This window comes from Phascolarctos cinereus, unplaced genomic scaffold (genome assembly GCF_003287225.1).
Source record: "Phascolarctos cinereus isolate Bilbo 61053 unplaced genomic scaffold, phaCin_HiC Scaffold_5;HRSCAF=322, whole genome shotgun sequence".
Classification (NCBI taxonomy): Eukaryota; Metazoa; Chordata; class Mammalia; order Diprotodontia; family Phascolarctidae; genus Phascolarctos; species Phascolarctos cinereus.
Window position 1 is genome coordinate 437,027,284 of NW_027555958.1, and position 19,226 is coordinate 437,046,509.

The following is a 19,226-nucleotide window of genomic DNA, read 5'->3' on the forward strand; positions in this document are numbered from 1 at the left end:
TCACAAAAACCTAGAAAAGTAAGTAGTGGTCACCAAGAGTCACCATGGCTTTATCAAGTAAAGTTTATGCTAGACTAACTTTATTTCCTTTTATTACAAGATTACTAGACTGGTAGATCAGCAACATGCTATAGAGAGAAGTTGCATAGATATGCAAAAGATGCATGCATTTTTGGACATGACCAACCCAAGAATTTGTTTTGCTGAAACTATGCAGCTATGTATTAAGGACTTTCCTTTCCTTTCTTTTAATTTAGTCAATAAGCAGGTAGTGTATGGGAACTGTTTAATTTAAAAAAAGAAAAATAAAAACCCAAAGGATATTTATGCTATGATATGCTGCACTTATAGGGAAACCACTATAATTAAGAGGCATTGGGAAAGGATTCCTGCAGAAGGTGCGACTTGAAGGAAGCCAGGGAGGCCAGGAGGTACAGATAAGAAAGAAAAGCATTCTAGGCATGGGGAACAGTCATAAAGTGCCCACAGCTGAGAGAGGAAGTGTCGTGTTCATGGAAAAGCAAGGAAGTCAGTGCCACTAGATCAAAGAGCACGTGGAAGGGTGTGTAAAATGTAAGAAGACTGGATGGGTGTAGAGGGTAGGTTGTGAAGGGCTTTGAATGCTAAATAGAGGATTTTGTATTTGATTCCATAAGCGATAGGAAGCCCCTGGGGTTTATTGAGTGGGGGGGGTATGTGATAAGATTATATCTATACATTAGGAAAATCACTTTGGTAGATGCATAGAGGATGGATTGAAATGGGCTGAGACTTGTGGCAGGCAGACCATCAAGGGTAGAATTACAAGTTATGGGTAGAAATGACAAATTTAGTTTTGATATAAGAATAAAAAATTCCTAGCAAGCAGAGCTATCCAAAATTAGAATAACTGCATGTGTAAGTGGTGGGCAAAGGTAAAGGTCAGATGACCACATATCAGCTATATTGGAGAGAAGATTTTTGTTCAGGTCTAGTTTTGCCCAGATCGCCTATAAGGTCCTTTCCATCTCTAAACTCCTGTGATTCTTTAAGTAAAGTAAAAAGAAGGAAGCTTTCAATGAATTGATTTGCCAGGTCTGATAATCTACTTTTTAGAGTACTGGAAGAAATACTGGAAATGATCTTTGATATATTTCTATTTTAGTAAGGCATTTGGTTGTTGACAAAATGGTGAGATATGGAGTAGACAATAGTAGAAGTTGGTAGATTAAGAATAATTAGCTTATGGTATAAGGTAGTAGAATGATTCTAAATCAATAAAATTAATCAGGGCTAATATTTTGATATCAATTTTTCAATCATCTTAGAGTCCTTCTTGAAAGTTCACTCTTCTCAACCTCCATTATCCAATCAATTGCCACATCTTGTCAATTCTTCTTCCTTAACAACTCCTGCATCTGCCCCTTTTCCTACTCTCCCTTAGCCACCCTAGTCCATCATCACTCACCTGGACTATTGCAATAGCTGGTTATTGGTCTTCCTGCTTTAATCTCTCTCTTCTCCATTCCAACCTCCAGATGACTGCTAGAGTGAAATTCCTAAAGCACAGATCTGGCCAGGCCACTTCCTTCCTCAAGAAGCTCCATTAGCTACCTCTAGGTAGCTAGTAACCTCTAGGGTTAAATACAAATTCCTTTAAAGCACTTCAGAAGCTGGCTCCAACCCACCTTGATATATATTCCTTTCCTTCAAACATTCTACAGTCTGGCCAAACTACCTTACTTGTCCCTCACACACAGCCTTCTGTCTTTGATCTCCCTATTCCATCATGCTCAAAATTCAGACTTTCCTCATTTCTGCCTCTTAGATTTCCATGAATCTGCCCAGCCATTATGGAAAGCAATTGGGAACTAAGCCTCAGATGTTATTAAAATACCCTTTGATCCAGTTATATTACTACCTGGCCTGTACCCCAAAGAAATTAAAGAAAGAGGAAAAGGACCTCTCTATACAAAAATATCAATACCAGCTCTTTTCATGGTGACCAAAAATTGGAAACAAAGGGAGTATCCAATGGGGAGCGGCTAAACAAATTATGGCACATTACTGTAATGGAATATTACTGTGCCATAAATGATGAAATGGACAGTTTTAGAAGAACCTGGGAAGCCTGTGATCTGATGCAGAGTGAAATAAGAACTAGGAAAACAATTTATACTATATAATGGGGGGGAGAAGAACTTTAGAATTCTGATCAATGCAATGATAAACCACAAATCCAAAAGAATAGAGATGAAATATACCACTCACCACCTGCCAGAGAGTTGATTAACTTAAAATGCCAGAAGAGACATGCATTTTTTGACATGACCAATGTAGGAATTTGTTTTTGCTAAACTATGCAACTATGTATTAAGGACTTTCCTTTCTTTTAATTTATTCAATGAGTAGGTAGTGTGTGGGGACAGATTAATTTTAAAAAAGAAAAACAAAAACCCAGAGGAAATTTATGCCATGATGTGCCACACATTTCAATATGCTGTTCAGTAGTGTTGCTTTGAATGAAAATTCAGGCACTGGACTGCACAACTAAAGAGGAATGGCAAAAAATATGTACTGCAACATTTTGCTACTAAGAAAAAAGCATTTTACTGCACTGCCTTAATGAGATAGGATTTTTGTTGATATTACTGCTATCAGGAAGGGAGAGGATTCATTAACACAAATAATGTATTAAGTGTTCAGGATTTGAAGTGGACACCATTTGTATTTTAAAAATCACTACATTGCCAAGACACATATGTTACATAATAAATGAAAAGAAAGGAAAAATGAGATTAAAAAAAAAAGAATCTTTATTTCTCTTTGGAGCATAGCTCAAGTATTTCCTCCTAAAATCAGACGTTTCTCATTCTTCCAACTCATTGAACCTCCCTCCAAAGTACCTTGTCTTTACTTCCTTATATTCTTTATTTTCTTGCGGGTACAGACATACATGCATGCATATGTATATATACATACACACATACATATATGTGTGTATGCATATACATACACACATACATATATGTGTGTATGTATGTATTGCTTGCTCCAGTTGCATTTAAGTTTCTTGAGGGTAGGGAGTATTTATTTTTTGCCTCTGATTCTCCAGGGTCGGTAACATTGCAGGCCTAAGTAAATAAATGTGTATTTTAGGGTTAGGGTAACTAGGTGGCACAGTTTATAGAGCACTGGTCTTGGAATCAGGAAGACATTTTCAGGAGTTCAAATCTGGCCTCAGACACTACCTATGTAACCTTGGGCAAGCCACTTAACCCCTTGTTTGCCTCAATTCCTCATCTGTAAAATGAGCTGGAGAAGGAAATAGCAAACTACTACAGCATCTTTGTCAAGAAAACTCCAAAATGAATTTACAAGGAGTCAGACATGACTGAAATGATTCAACAATAATGACAAAATTGACTGATTAGCTGAACCTTCCCACTTCACAAAAAAAAAATTTTCTTACATATGTTTAGACAACTAGCATATTTCTTGCCATATAATCTTTTAGAAACGCCTATCTCAATAACATGCATATATATACATATATAAAATATATAAGCATATATTTTTACATATAGGTAAATATATTTACACATACATGCAAGCATTCTCTTTTCCTTCAACAACCCAAGGATATGTGATTTTGTTATAAGAATGCTGTTTTTATCAAAGTAAATCTCAATCCCTCCATAACTTAGCTTTTGTTTTCTGAGACTAATTAGAAAACCAAAATTGTAGTGGATTAAAAAAAAATCACTGGGGCAGCTAGGTGGCACAGTGGACAGAGCACTGGTCCTGAAGTCAGGAAGACCTGAATTAAAATCCAGCCTCAGACCAAACACTTGATGCTTACTAGCTGTGTGACCCTGGGCAAGTCACTTAACCCCAACTGCCTAAAAAAAATTCACTATTCTATAGCCAGCTCGATGAAAGGCCTCTCAGAATTTAGCTAGACTAATCCTCAAACAATAGACATACAATCTTTGGTTTGTTTGTTGCCAGGCCCATCTTCAAAGCTTTTCTAGTTGGTAGGATCCAACAGAACTTCACAGCCTTCAAGAACCTAGCAGCATTTCTATACCACAACTAGACGCTGGAGTAGTACTTTAGTGGAGGGTTTATATTTCATACTTCCATGATGCTGTGATCTATTGTAGGTACTTCCTCCAATGGTTCAGAGAGAAAGACAACATTACCTCATCCCGTGTAGCTTTTGTCCATGTCTTACTGTAAGTCTTTCATGAAGGATCTAGCCGATGTGCTGGGGGCCTTGAGCTCTCTTTTTGTTTTTCCTCACTTTCATTAAGTGACTGTTCTACGTCTTTTCTGATTATGTATTTTCTGGATTTGTTTTTTCTGAGAACCAGTCATTATTGGTGCTGTAGCTCATGTGTTCATACTATGTGTCTCCGTCTTCCTCTTTGGGTCATTTGCCATTTTGTTTGGAGATTATGGTGCTCCATGATTGTAGCATTCTGGGGCAACATTTGTACTTTTAAAAAAGATAGATTTGGAAGATTTATTTATAAATAAAAACACATGTATTTGTTACATGATTTGTCATTTGGGTTTAAAATCTTGGTGAAATTCTGAATCAGGTAGCTATGAAATACTCAAATGCTCTGCTTGCCCAGATCATGTGATTCTTGTCCATATTCTTCTTCCAAAAGTTCTTCATATGAGCCCCCAAGATGCTTGAATACTTTTTTCCTTGTTCCCAAACATTGCAAAGGTACCAGTCAAGTATTTTGTCTGTCTACCTATCATCCAATACTCTTACCTCATGACCAAGCCATTTTCTCTTCTAATAATATGGCTTCTTGACAATGTCTTTTCTTCTTGTCCTTCTTTGGTGTCCCTCATTGGTTATATGATGCATTTGCTCACTATGCAACATGTACTTCTCTATTGCCCCTTGTGTGCTGTTCATTTTTAGTTCTTCAGAAGCAATGGCATTCGATATCTCACTGCCTTATAGCTATGCTGGTAAATTGTTATTAAAAAGATGGGCCTTTGCTTTCACGGAAAGCCTAGGAAAAGTAAAAGAGCTTTTTAATCGACAAAAAGCAATCTAGCCCACTCTCCTAACCTTGTTCAACTCTGGATTGAAATTGCCATGTAAACACACTGCTGGACAGACTCTGTTGGGTTTCCATCCAAATGTTCCATTATCCATCCAATATCCATCTATGGATGTGAGAGTAGGCAAATAGGTCAGTAATTATTAGTTTCTCCTTCACTTTTGGTGGTAATAAGGTCCAAGATTGTTTCTACATCTTTAGTATTTCCTTTCCATTGGTCCTAAAATCTCTTCACAACTCTTTCTCCTCTATCATGGATCTCCTCTGTGGATCCTCTAAAATCTATTTGCTTTTCCCATATTTCTTCTCTTTGCTATCATTTCTACTTCTTTCATATGCCCATCCAGAATTGTGTTTGAGAAAACATTTTGTTAATTTTTTTTGTTGCAAATTGGGCAGACCTAGTGTATCTTTTACTGGTAAATAGTCTATTGTGTGTTAATTTTAATCATAAAAAATGGCAAATTCAGGAGGAAACCAGTATTTTTCAGATTTGTTGACAACATGATCAAATGTTACTTACTGGGAAAGATAGAAAAACTGATGGGATAGAACTATTATTTATTCTTTTAAAAATGTAATACTGAAAAATTCAATGGGAGGTGGAATCATTAATGATAAGATTGAAGGATCCTACAAAATGAGTCAAAATACCAAAGGCTGCCCAAGTTATATGTTGGCACTATTGCCGTGAGAAAAATGGACTAAGCAGATGTTATATGAATTATATTACAACTAATTGAGTAAATTGGATCCTTCTGAGAATCAATATGTTCTTTAGGCAAATAACACACGGCATTTCCTACATGTAAATGGGCAGCTAGGTGGTACATTGGGCCTGGAGTCAGGAAGATCTGAGTTCAAATCTGACCTCAGATTCTTACTAGCTGTGTGACCCTGGACAAGTCACTTAATGCTGTTTGCCTCAGTTTCCTCATTTGTAAAATGAGCTGGAGAAGGAAATGGCAAAACATTTCAATATCTTTGGCAAGAGAACCCCAAATGGGGTCAAGAAGAGTCAGACACAGTGAAACAACTGAACAACAACAATTAGTGGACCAGAATCACAGGAGTTGAGATTTGGAATAAACCTCAGCAGCCATAAGGAATAAACACCATTAATATATGTGACAAGGAACTAACGCAGCAGTTTAAATTATATGGGGATCAGGAAGGAATGGCCTCTTAAGAGATCTGTTTATCCTACTGTCATTCATTAAACAAACATTTATTAAGATCCTAATTTTGTACCAGTAACTATGCTAGGTGCTGTGGATAAAAAAATATAAACACCCACAGTCCCGGCTGCCAGTAACAGAAGATATTTTTTGACCTACATTTAAACAATGGCACTGTATACAAGTAAAGAGAATTCTCTATTATCCCATATAATTAGAGAAAAACATGTTCTACATAAACACATACACATATGCATACATTTCTGGGAAAATGTTTGTTTGAATAAAAAGCCTCTGTAAGTGTTGAGAGATTCTTTTTGAATACTTAACCTTTTTTAATGCAGCAGGATGTTGATACATTTGATCAGGGCTTCTAGAGAATTTAGATGAAAGTGAAGGTTGTTTATTCAACTCCATGTTGAATAAACATGAACATCAATTCCCTTGTACAATGGTTTCTCCTTTTTCTTAAAACACTGATAAAATTTATACAGAGTTTTAAGGATTGAAAAACACTTTCACAAATATGATCTTATTTAATCCTCATAACAAGCTTGGGAGGGAGGTGTTATTATACTTATTTTACAGATGAGAAAAGTGAGTCTGAGAGAGGTTAAGTGACTTTTTCAGGGTCATAGAGCTAATAAGTTTCTAAAACCGGATTTGAACTCAGATCTTCCTTCCTCCAGGTCCAGTACTCTGTCCATTGCACCATCTAGTGGCCCCTAGTACTTCTCCTACTTCTGCCACAAAACTTTTTCCCACTGAAGCATGCAGTAGAAAGCACAAACCCCCAACTCTGGCCTCAGAAGCCTAATAAATGCCATATTCTGTTTTGTAGAATAGTACTTTATATGGTCTTATCTAACATTAAAGAGACCAAAAGGAATTTAATATTTCTTTTCCACTCCAAAAGACACTTTAGGACCTTAGAATAATCCAGTCATCATTACAAAACATCATAATCATTATACTGTAGGCATAATAAGGAACAGTTTGGGACTACCAGTGAATAGAGTTGTCTGGTTAATAGAATACTGGAAAGCAGAATTTCCAATATTATATACTTAAGACTTTAAGAGTTAGTGAACAGAATTTTAGAGAAACCTCACTAACTCATATCCTTTACTATTTGATGTTACAGAAATGCTAATAGCATCAGAGATTTTGAGCTGCAAAAGACCTTAGATAAATCTGATAGAAATGATAATTCATGGCTTTCAGAAAAAATAATATAAATATTTGTGCTATCTTTTTCATTACTATTCAGATTTTTAAAAAAAAATTCTTTAGATCACAATATCCTTTAATTTCCACTTCAGTAGGAGGTGGAGGCTCTGCTCATGGAGCTTAGTCTCTGGCATGTGCTACCAAAGAGGAAATGGCCTCAAATACAGACCCAGTGACTCCCTACCTATGCCTATTGCGCAAGGATAAGTCTAGCTGTTTGCAGAGGGTCACCACCAGGTTGTCCAAGAATGAGTTTTTTAGACACAGCAATTCTTGAAGAACTAAAGGATTTGTAATCTGTGTCAATGGAGACAATATCCATTCCAGTGAAGTCAGAAATCTTTCAAATACAGAAGCATTTTTAAGGTCAATTTAATTTCTTTCTGGTTTCAATATTCTCTGTCTCTGTCTGTCTCTCTTTCTCTCTCTCCCTATCTCCTCATCTCTCTCTCCATCTCTGTCTCTCTGTCTCTGTCTCTGTGTCTCTCTCTTTCTCTCTTCATAAATCCATAAATAAAAGAAATGTTGTACCTTCAAACCATCTGGTCCAGGTTCACCTGCAAATCCCTTTCGACCTGGTTTTCCCTACGATGCAAAGGGACAGAAAAGAAAGAGAGATTGTTTTGCAAACTGACATTATATACAATCTTCCAGTTTTAAAAGTTGTCTCTTCAGGATTGTCACATTTTGGTTTCTCTTGGCAGCCAATAGAAATATTTGACAAAGATTCAATTATTTCATTTGAATCTCATTTAACAGGTGTCAGCCCCTAATACAACTCAAAGGTTCTGAATTTGGGGTCCTTGGAATTGATTCATCAAGTTTGCTTTCAAGAAATACAGGATCATGTGATTTAGAGCTAGAGGGGAACTTCAAGGTCAACCCCTTAATTTTTACAGATGAGAAAAATGAGGCACAGAGAGAGGAAAGGGCTTTTGCAAGGTAGTATGGTTAGGAGTTGGGATACGATCTCATGGGCTCCAACATCAAAGCCCATACTCTTGACTGGGAAAGATGAAGCCACTTATCCTGAGATCTAAAGCTTTACCTCTATATCTTTGTGTATTATCTTTGTCTTTACTTCTGTCTCTGAAGAAGTGCCCCTTCTACTTCTCAAGGCCATTCTCTCTACTTCAATTTAGTTCAAGAAGCATTTAATGATTGCCTAATCTATGCAAGACACCATGCTAGGCACTGGAGATAGAAAGACAAATTAAACATAATTTATTATCTCTGCTTCCCTCGCTCACCACCCCCATCTGACTATAAGTTCCTAGAAAGCAGGGATTGCACCATTTTTTAAATCTCTATATCTCCTGTGCCCACTGTAGTGTCTTATATATAGTTGTTGATAAATAGTAATAATTTGCATTTATGTAGGGTTTTAAAGGCTGTAAAGTGCTTCCACATAAGAGTCTCATAAGGTATGTAGGGTAATTAATGTATGAATTATTATGCCCATTTTAAAGAGGAGAAGACTAAGGCACTGAACGGTTAAGGTACCACGACCAAATCACCACAGTTATAATAAGGGCCAGAGTCAGGATCTGAACGTAGGTCTTCCTGGCTTTTAGTCCAGTGTTCTATCCACTGTGCTTATATGCTGCCTCTCCATAAATATGCATTGAATTTAAAGTGGATTAATAGAGACCAAAAGCTTGTATAATTTAGGTTAAGAAATCCATCTTGGGGCTTGAATGAAGAAGTTTTGCTTGTTCAGGTAAAAGGAAAATTTGTAACTCTGTACTTTGCTTTTTGTTAGGTAGACATGACCTTAGCAAGTTATTCTCTCAATTGTAGAGGTACCACTGTCAGCTTTACAGGTTAATCAAACAACCTGGGCAATTGATCTGAAATAGCCATGCATTCTTCCTAACATAGAGTTCTACTAGGAAAAAAAACCACTCAAACCCTACATTTCTTCAGCTTTGAGAGTATAAGCCTTCTGAGTCACATAAGACAAGGTTCATCTAATTTTTTTTAAGGTAATATGGTCACTGATGCAGCTGCTGAATTTTTTAATTTTAAATTTCTCTAAAATAAAAATTTTAAAGTAGCTTCATTTCTCCCAAAGAGTTAGTGACCTAATAGTAAGACAGGGTAGAGAAAAAGTTATTTCTGAAAAGGCACATAAATTTGGAGAACTTTCGTTCTATTCCTTGTTCTAAAGCAAAAATGAGGTGCTTTTAATTTAAGCTTTGATGGATGCCCCTGAAGTCACCATATCTCAATAAAAGTTGATATTTTAACAAATTTGTAAGGGTAGAGGATTGATTACACTAAAAATGTTTTAAAATCCATTTATAAAATTTGAAAACACTTCATAGATTACACAAGGGAAATTCCTTAAAGGAATGATGGATAAAAGTGCATCTCTGTTCTCTGCAATTCTGTTGACCTACACAGAAAGTAGATTATCAGGATGGCTAAAATATCTGTCATGACAGAAAACTTAGAGACACATTGGATATGACTCACATAAATGGCTAAAGCTATTAGAGAAATGAGTAAATATTTAACAGTATATATCGTCCTTTAATAAGTCCCAAAATAATTTGAGTGATTGGACTCTGTTTTGACTATTAAAAAAATTGCTTTAGGTTAAAGTATACTCTGGTTACTTATATTCCAACGTGTAAGACACCGATTTATATTCTGGGGAGGCACTTGCAGTTTGCAAAAAATATTATGTATGTGATACCTACTCGTGGACCCAGCTCTCCAAAAGGTCCAACTGGTCCTTCTTCTCCCTAAAAAAAAATTAATTAAAACTTTTTGTTACTTTAAAGAAAGTATTTAGAAACCCATAAATTATCATTTTCCCCATTTCTGAAGAAATTTGAAGCCATTTTGATACATTGGTAGTATAGTGATTTTCAACCTTTTTTAGAGTTGTGATACCCCCATCAGGTATTTTTGAATGTGACAATCCTTAAAAATGCTATAGGACATACACTTATTCTTTAAAATTTAAATTAAATTTAAATTGAATTAGAGTGAATTTGAAAAAAAATAAGGGTTATTTCCTTATTTTTAAAAGTTTAATGATATCATAGGATATTGAAAAACTAGGGCTGGTAATCAATGATATGATTAATTAGTGAATAGTTTTTAACCTCTAAATGAGAGAATTCAGCCAGTCTACTTACTCGGAAATCTCTATTATAACCTTAGGGCATATTCTTTGTACATGAAATCCTTTATCTGACAGAATATTGACCCCAGCAAAAAGCTGATAAGAATGCTTTCTCTTAGCACATTTTCAAATATTGTTCAACCTCTAACAGTTTATAGGCCCAGTAGTTTGAAATCATCTGTAACAGTATATTTCAAATATGCTATGTTCTTCTTAGGTATAGACTTAAAAGGAAATGAATCATCTATATGGAAAATATAATTATTGAACTATTTTACCTCAAAACACCAAGAACCTCAAATCCAATGTTAAATATTTTATATGCTATTAAATGACTCATTCACAAAGAATAAAGCTTTCTTCCCTTTTGGATATCTTTATGTATGGTTTACTATGTCTGAATAACCTATAGAGAAATCTATCTAAATATAATCTATTCTGTTTAATTTGGTTCATGAACATTTTTTCCACATCAATTAAAAATAAGTTTCCTTGAGTTGGAAATGCAAAATGGTAAACATGACATAAAGTTTAGAATGTTAATGAAATGTTGAATCCATATTCTGTAGGCATGCCATGCAGACCACTGACATCAATCCCTTAGTGGATACAGAGCACTAAGAAATGACTGAAAACTCCATTTAATAGCTGCCAAAATAGAATGGAAACTTGAAATCCTCAATGGCAAAAATGACACATCCCACAGCAACATTTCCTTTAAGCAAAATGTTAAGGTCTACATAAAAAGGCAAAAGCAAGCAAGAAAGAATGCTGAGTGGGCACTGATTTTTCTCATACCTCAGTTCCTTTGGGACCAGGAGGTCCAGGAGGCCCTCGATTTCCCAGAAGTCCCTGAAAAGCAAAACAAACATCCACCATAAGTTTTTAGCATGGTGTGTCAATCAATTAAGCAATTCAAGGAGCACATATTAAGCACTTACTGTGTTCAAAAGTGCTGGGGACCCAGAGACAAAAGTGAAATGGCTATCAGAGGTAATGACATTTATTGGAGAACTGGGCTTTGAACAGAGTAAGATTATAGGACTTAGAGATGGAAGGAAATTGATATAATCTAGTCTACCCTACTTCGTTTTACAGATGGGGAGACTAAGGCATAGAGTAGTTAAATGACATGCCCAGAGTCACACAGGGAGTAAAAAGTAGAACTCAGTTCCACTGACTCCAAATCTAGTGGTCTTTCAAGTCTACCATGTTATGTCAGCACTTCCAGATTTTAAATTATATATACATATATGCTATATATTATATCATATATATAATATATTTGTACTCTTTTCTAAGAGTGTGAAATCTGAAGTGCTTAGAAAAAGTTTATAGATCTAACAAAATAAAAGCCTGAATTTTATTAGTTACTTAAGAAAAAAGAGAGGAATTATTCACTAGCCAGAAGGAATAGAGTTAAATAAAGTTTGCTCTCTGAAAGAAATCAGGTTCAAAGGACTGGTAAAGCTTTGTTCTTTATTGTAAATATTTATTCAACATGATGACATTTTGTTTATTCAACTTGGTGGCATTCTTGGTCTTTCTAGCTACTGAGCAGACTAAAGTAGTTTAATTCAAGCTAAAATTCTATTATTCTAAGTACATTCTTTGAAAATGACAGGGAAAAGAATCATATCACTGAGTTTCATAAATGTCCACCAGAGGGCACTCAACCTCCTGTGATTTTTGCACATGGATACATAAACTTAAATCAATGAATTGAACTGGAGGGAACTTTAGAGATGTTCTACCCACATTTTAAAAATGAGGAAATTGAGGTCCATAGAAGTTAAATGACTTGACCAAAGTAATATGGCTGAGGCCAATCTCTAAGGTCCCTTCCAGCTCACAGGATCAATTCTAGAATCTAGGTCTTCTGATTTCCTGTTCCAGTGCCTTTCTCTTAGGCTACAATTCTGGGCAGTCATTGAGTAGTGGGATGCATAGCTGGGAAGAGCCTACTCCAAAAGTCCCAGGCTTGTTGATCAATAAGATAATGAGTCAGACACTTTGCAAACTTAAAGTATTTTATAAGGGTGGACAATTATTATTATTACAGCAGTTATGATTTTTGTAGGGATTATTCTGGGGACACAAAGGACCAGGTTCCATGTGTCGATGTTGACCAGGGCCAGTCTACATTCACTGAAGGAAAAAGGATGACAGTAGCTTCCTTCTACTTGCCTTTTTCCCCATCAAGCTCTCCTATATATACTGTTGTCAAATTAATCTTCCTAAAACACCATTTTAAGTTACGTTATTCCTATATATAGAGGTCTCCAGTGGTTCCCTATTGTTTACAGGATAAATTTCAACTTCCTTAGCTCATTATTCAAGGACTTCCATAATCTATCCTAGCTTCTCTTTTCCATTTAATCTCAGTATACAATAATACAAAAACTTTTGCTTTGGATAAATTGATCTACTTACTGTTTCTCTGTATATGGCCCTTGTCTCCATATATTTATCTTGTGATGCTCATATGATTAAACTTCCATGTATATATGTGTAACTTTTTAAAAAGTATAATTGCATTATCTTTTGTAAGCATATCAGAGACTTATGAACTGGTACAAATCTAACTACTTGGAAGTTATTATTTTGAAGTCTACTAATATAAACAAACCAACTATGTGCTTTCAGTGTTGTCTCATCTAAGTTCTTAAATCTGGTGAGTAAAATCAGATGAAATATCTGATTTTTAAAAAATTATCCATTAGAAACAGGCATTCCTCATGGGTACTCATAAAAAAAGTGTAGCCCAACCTTTGCTTTTGCCACCAGGTGGCGATGTGGGAGTATACAACCAGTTGCCTGGTCCTCAAAAGTTAATTAAATAGAACCCACCATGATTTATTAAGTGTCTTATGTGAAAGATGCTGGGGTGACAAAGATAAAACAATAAATAAAAACCTGTCCCTGTCCCCTAATAAACAGATAAGTGTATATATCATAGTTTAAGATGGAGGGAGAGACAATTCCCACTAAGAAAAACAGACTTGGGGATGCTAGAGAAGCAGCCTCTTCTCTCACGGAACTAACACTAGAAGGAGAGAGCAAAGTACTATTCCTACAAATGTAGGGCTATGAGCAACACATTGGTACTGTACAGAAATTGCTCATTCTCTCTATAGGAGGTTTAGCTCCTGAATTTCTAGGAACTAAACATTGTCCAAGAAATCTTCTCCCCTCTATCATGAAAGCTAGCTCCTGGGACTATTTAGGAATTCATCTTTGCCCAAGAAATCTCCCCTTCTCTATCCAGAAGACTAGGTTTCAGGAATTCTTAACTCATTTATGGAAACTGAGGATGAAGACTTCCTACCATTCAGCCACGTGCATCCCCTTCTCGCAGGAGTCATTTCTCAGGTAAAAGATTTAAGTTACTTCCTTTCTAGAGCTAGGGCCAAGAACTCTGGATTCAGGGCCTCTTGGACCAGCCTTTGCTTCACAACCATTAGTAGGATTCTATTAGGTCCTGTGCCCTATATTATGTCTCCAAATCTTACACGAATTTGAGCAGGGGTTCTTAATCTTTTTATGTCGTTGCAGACCCCTTTGGTAGTCTGATGAAGCCTAGAGATTCTTCAGAAAAATGTTTTTAATTGCATAAAATAAAATACATAGGATTACAAAGGAAATCAATTATGTTGAAATACAGTTATCAAGATATTAAAATAAAAACCAAGTTCATGAACCCTAGATGAAGAATCACTGGTCTAGAAGTATGTTTTCATATGCTTGACACTATGGCACCCCTTCCTTCCCTTCACAGAACATTATCAATCAAAAGCCTTTCTTCAAGCATCATTATCTTAGTAAAAAAGTTTAATTGGATTAAATAGAAGATATAAAAGCAGAAGCATTGCTTCCATGTTAACATAGATTGTATAACCCATCCAGTCACTGGACCCAAAAGCAGAAATCTCTTTCAGCCTTTAGAGTCTTACCATCTGACTCGGTTTGCCTGCCTCTCTTTTTCTTTCTCATTCATCTCCTAATCACAGCATGGAATTAGAGATAACAATTAACCTGGAAGTTCAGTGTTCCATTCTCAACATTCTGTCTCCTTGTGGAAGGGAGTGGGATAAATGCAGTTAATTCATGACCAACTGTCTGCACTGAGATTACAGAGATGTCCAAGCTTTCATTATGGTTGCAGGAACATGGGGATCAGAGAACACAGTATCATTTCCTGGGGTTTCAGGAGCAGGAGTTCGAGTGTGCCAATTTGTCTCTCATGCATTTATCTATCCTTGTGACTTCCAGCACTGAAATAATATACTGATAAAATGCTGACATAGCCAGCCTCATTGCCACAGATCAAAAAATGACAGGACAAAGGCACCTCAGCCATCACTGTATCCCTCTCAATTCTTGTCTGTTTCATCCTCAGAGATCCTTCCAGTCCTATGGCAGTCAATGTTCTCTACCTGCCAGCTCAGGATACCAAACAGGGGGGGTGAAGCTATGTCACAATGCCAGAGAAGTGCTAGGGAATTTGGAATGCCTCAGTTACATCTTAATTTTTTAAAGATCTATATTTATAACCAGAAAAAGGAAATGTCTTGGCTAACATGCTAGTTATAATCTCCCCAAGTAGACTGTAAAAGTGTTGATAAATGTTGTGTTTTATACATTTTGTGTGCTAGAATAAAACCTTGCATGTATGTAGACATTCACTCAAAAAACATTGACTGAATCCTGCTTGGATAATGACAAATGGTTACTCTAATAAAGTAAGCACCTATATGTTTATTATGGTTTGGTTTTGTTCAGTCCTGTCTGACTCTTCACGACCCCATTTGGGGTTTTCTTGGCAAAGATACTGGAGTGGTTCGCCATTTCCTTCTCCAACTCATTTTATTTTATTTTATTTTTTATTTTTTTTTAAGGCAATTGGGGTTAAGTGACTTGCCCAGGGTCACACAGCTAGTAAGTGTCAAGTGTTTGGTCTGAGGCTGGATTTTAATTCAGGTCTTCCTGACTTCAGGGCCAGTGCTCTATCCACTGCACCACCTAGCTGCCCCTCTCCAACTCATTTTAGAGATGAGGAAACTGATACAAACAGGGTTAAGTGACTTGCCCAGAATCACACAACTAGTAAGTGTCTGAGGCCAGATTTGAACTCACAAAAATTAGTCTTCTTGACTCTAGGCCTGGCACTCTATTTACTGTGCCACCTAGCTGCCCCGGGTTTATTATAACCTATGTTGTAATGTGAATCTGAGAGCTTAACAAAACAGGATGCTTAGCTTGTGTGTTGCTCTGCTCCACTATTTTCACTTGCATTAAGACACATATGCATGATCCTATGAAACAATCGAACAAAATACTAACTACAGCAACAGTAACACACATTCCTATTTAGAAATGGCTTCACAAATAGACTTTTTCTGGAAATGCTTGTATATGAGTGAATGACAGTCAACCATCCTTAGTTCCATGGCTAAAACAATAACATTTTATAGCAACAAATAAATGATTTTTGTTTGTTTCAGAGTAGAGGGATCTATTCGGTAATTTTAATTTTTCAGAATCAATAAAAATGTGGTTTCTCTAATGTTATTGAGAGTCATATAAAATTGAATATTTGCAAGTCAATGGCTAGATTTTGTAGCTCTTAATAAGACTTATTGAGTCAAGTATATAAAACTGTCTACATAAATACAAACACAAATAGGTTTAATAATTAATAAATTCATGCTTAACAAAAGTTTCTAATCCTATTTTGAGGTTTTAGGCGATGAAGAACATGAAGGACTTCTTCAGAGCAATGCCAGAGCTCTGGAAACAATTTGACTCGTCTGCAAATGAGGCTACCGTAGATTTCAGTGAAGCCATATAAAATAGTCCAATTGACTGTCCTAACTAATATTTTGTAGAACACTTAAGAGCAATTTACATGATCAGCATAATATAAATTAACCATCTACAAGCAAATAATAAAACATGTATGGCTAGGAGATGATATCATGTAGTGGGAAGAACACTGGCTTGAGTCAAGGGATCTGGGTTCAAATTTCATTTATGATACTAATTATATGAACTTAGGCAAATCATTTCAACTCCTTGGGCCTTACTTTCCTGATCTGGAGGTCTGATTAGATGGCCTCTAAGGTCTTTCTGTCTATATCTCTATGATTCCCTGATAACAGCAGCAGCAGCAGCAGCAGCAGCAGGCAGCAGCAGCAGCAGCAGCAGCAGCAGCAGCAACTCTGCATTTTTATGTTTGGCAGTACCTCCTTTTTGTCTTTTATACATTACTCAAAGCAAAACTCATTTCAAGACAAATTTTAAAAAGGGACAAAACCCCCTAATTCCTTCATCACCTTTAAATATGGTTATTTTTTTTTCTTTCAGAGCCTTTTGAACTATAAAACAAAATAAAAATACTTCTAATAAAAAAATCCTTTAAAAGACCCTACCATCCCTTCAAGCTATTGTCCTAGCTTATTTCTCTTTTCAAGCAAAACTACATTGCCCACACTTACTGCCTCCACTTCTCTCATTCACTTCTCATCACTTTGCATTCTGGCTTTTGACCTGATCACTCCACTTAAACTACTCTTCAGATTTAACGATGATCTTTTAATTAATGGTCTTTTCCCGTGGACTGCATCTGACACTGTTGAGGACCCTCTCCTCTAAAGTATCCTCTCTTAGGGTTTCCTTGGCACTACCCTCTCTTAGCTCACCTACTAACTTTCTAACTTCTCAGGCTCTTTCATTATTCACATCACATTCCCTAATTGTGGATATTCCTCAAGGTTCTATGTTGGTTCTCTTCTCTTCTCCCTCCATACTCCTTTTTTCTCAGTAACCTCATCTAGCTAAATCAGTTTAACTACCATCTATGCAGATGACTCTCAGAACTAGGTATTGAACTCCAATCTCTCTACCAAGTTCCAGTTCCATCATAAACTGCCTATTGGATATTTCAACCTGAATATCCCAAAGATATCTTAAATTCAACAAGCCTAAAACTGAACTCAATATCTTTTCCCCAACCCTTACCATCTTCCACACTTCCCTATTTCTATACAAGGTACTAGCATCCTTCCAGTATCTTAGGTTTTTAATCTTGGTGTCATCCTTGACTTCTCACTGTCCCTCACCCACCTATCCAGTTAGTTGCCAAATCTTGCCATTTCTACCATCAGGGCATCTTTTACCTCAGATCTCCTCTCTCTACTCATTCCATTCACATAGCTACCACCTCATTTTAGACCCTCATTATCACTTGCCTAGATTAGTGTAACAGCCTCCTAATTAGCATCCTTCCCTCAAATCCCTCACCATTCAGTTCTATTCTACACACTTCTGCATAGTAACTTTCCTTAAACAGAGATCTGACCATTTGATACATGCCAATGACTTTCTATTGCCTTTATGATAAATATAAACATCTCTACTTAGTTTTTTTTTCCTGCTTAGCTTTTAAAGCCCTTTATAACCTGGCCCCAACCTACCTTTCCAGACTCATTGGATATTACTCCCTATCTCATACTTTGTAATCTAGCCAAATTGGTTTCTCTGTTCCTCTCTCATAATACTCTACTCAGAATGAGTTGGATTCAGGTCCTGTCTCTGGCATGTACTTGGGTGGTATATCCTTGGGGAAGTCACTCAAACTTTCAATGCCCCAGGAAATTTTCTTAGAATATAATGACTTGGTTGCTCGAAGTTGTTCTTAGAACAATATTGCTGTTACTGTGTACAACATTCTCTTGGTTCTGCTCATTTCACTCTTTGTTATTTGATGCAAGCCTTCCCATGTTTTTCTAAAGTCAACCAGCTCCTTATTTAACACAATAGTACTCCATCACAATGAAATGCACAACTTATTTTGCCATTCTCCAATTGACAAGCATCCCCTCAATTTCCAGTTCTTTGCCATCACAAAGAAAGCTGCTATAGATATTGTAGAATATATAAATTCTTTTCCTTTTCCTCTAATCACCTTGGGGAACAGACCCAATAGTGCCATTGCTGGGTCAAATGGTATGGTAACTTTTTCTAGGGTAGGGTGTAGGGTGGGGAGGGAGGGAGGAAAAAAAGTTCACAGAAGAGAACATAAAAAAAAAATTAGAAGGAAGCCCAGAAAGGAAGGGTAGCTTTGAAAATGACATGTATTTGTTGTATAGTTTTTTTTAAAGTAAACAATGTGAAATGGAAATGTATAGTTTTATACTGAATCTTCTTTTTATGTTGTGCTGTGTATGTGGAAATGTTCTTTTTTTTTGCATTTTTATATTTAAGTTCAAAATGAATAAATTTTTTAAAAAAGCAGTTGTAGATCTGCAGGTAGTGGAAGTTTTCTCACTTGGAGTTCTCTATCTGACAACAAAACCAGAGTTCTAGACTAAAAAGAAACCCCAACAAAAACAAAAAAACCCAACCCAAATCCTACATAAACAGAGGTGCCATCTCTATAGAGTCAAAGTAAAGAAACAGAAGCACATGTGAGCTGATCATTGCAATCATTCTTGTAACTGATGACAATTACCAGTCTGTTAAGGTTGAGTGTCCTACTTTAATTAGCCTAGTTTTTAAAATAATATTTTATTTCTCCCCAATTACATGTAAAACTTTTCATAAGTAAGTGGA

At 36.2% G+C, this 19,226-nt stretch overlaps 1 protein-coding gene across 1 annotated transcript in view; it reads right to left on the reverse strand.

The window, feature by feature from the left end:
* Window positions 1-19,226, reverse strand: part of COL24A1 (collagen type XXIV alpha 1 chain) — a 353,333-nt gene that overhangs the window by 166,689 nt on the left and 167,418 nt on the right. The window contains 3 exon segments of the mRNA XM_078155798.1: window positions 8,009-8,062; window positions 10,183-10,227; window positions 11,412-11,465. Coding sequence (XP_078011924.1) covers window positions 8,009-8,062; window positions 10,183-10,227; window positions 11,412-11,465 — 153 coding nt within the window.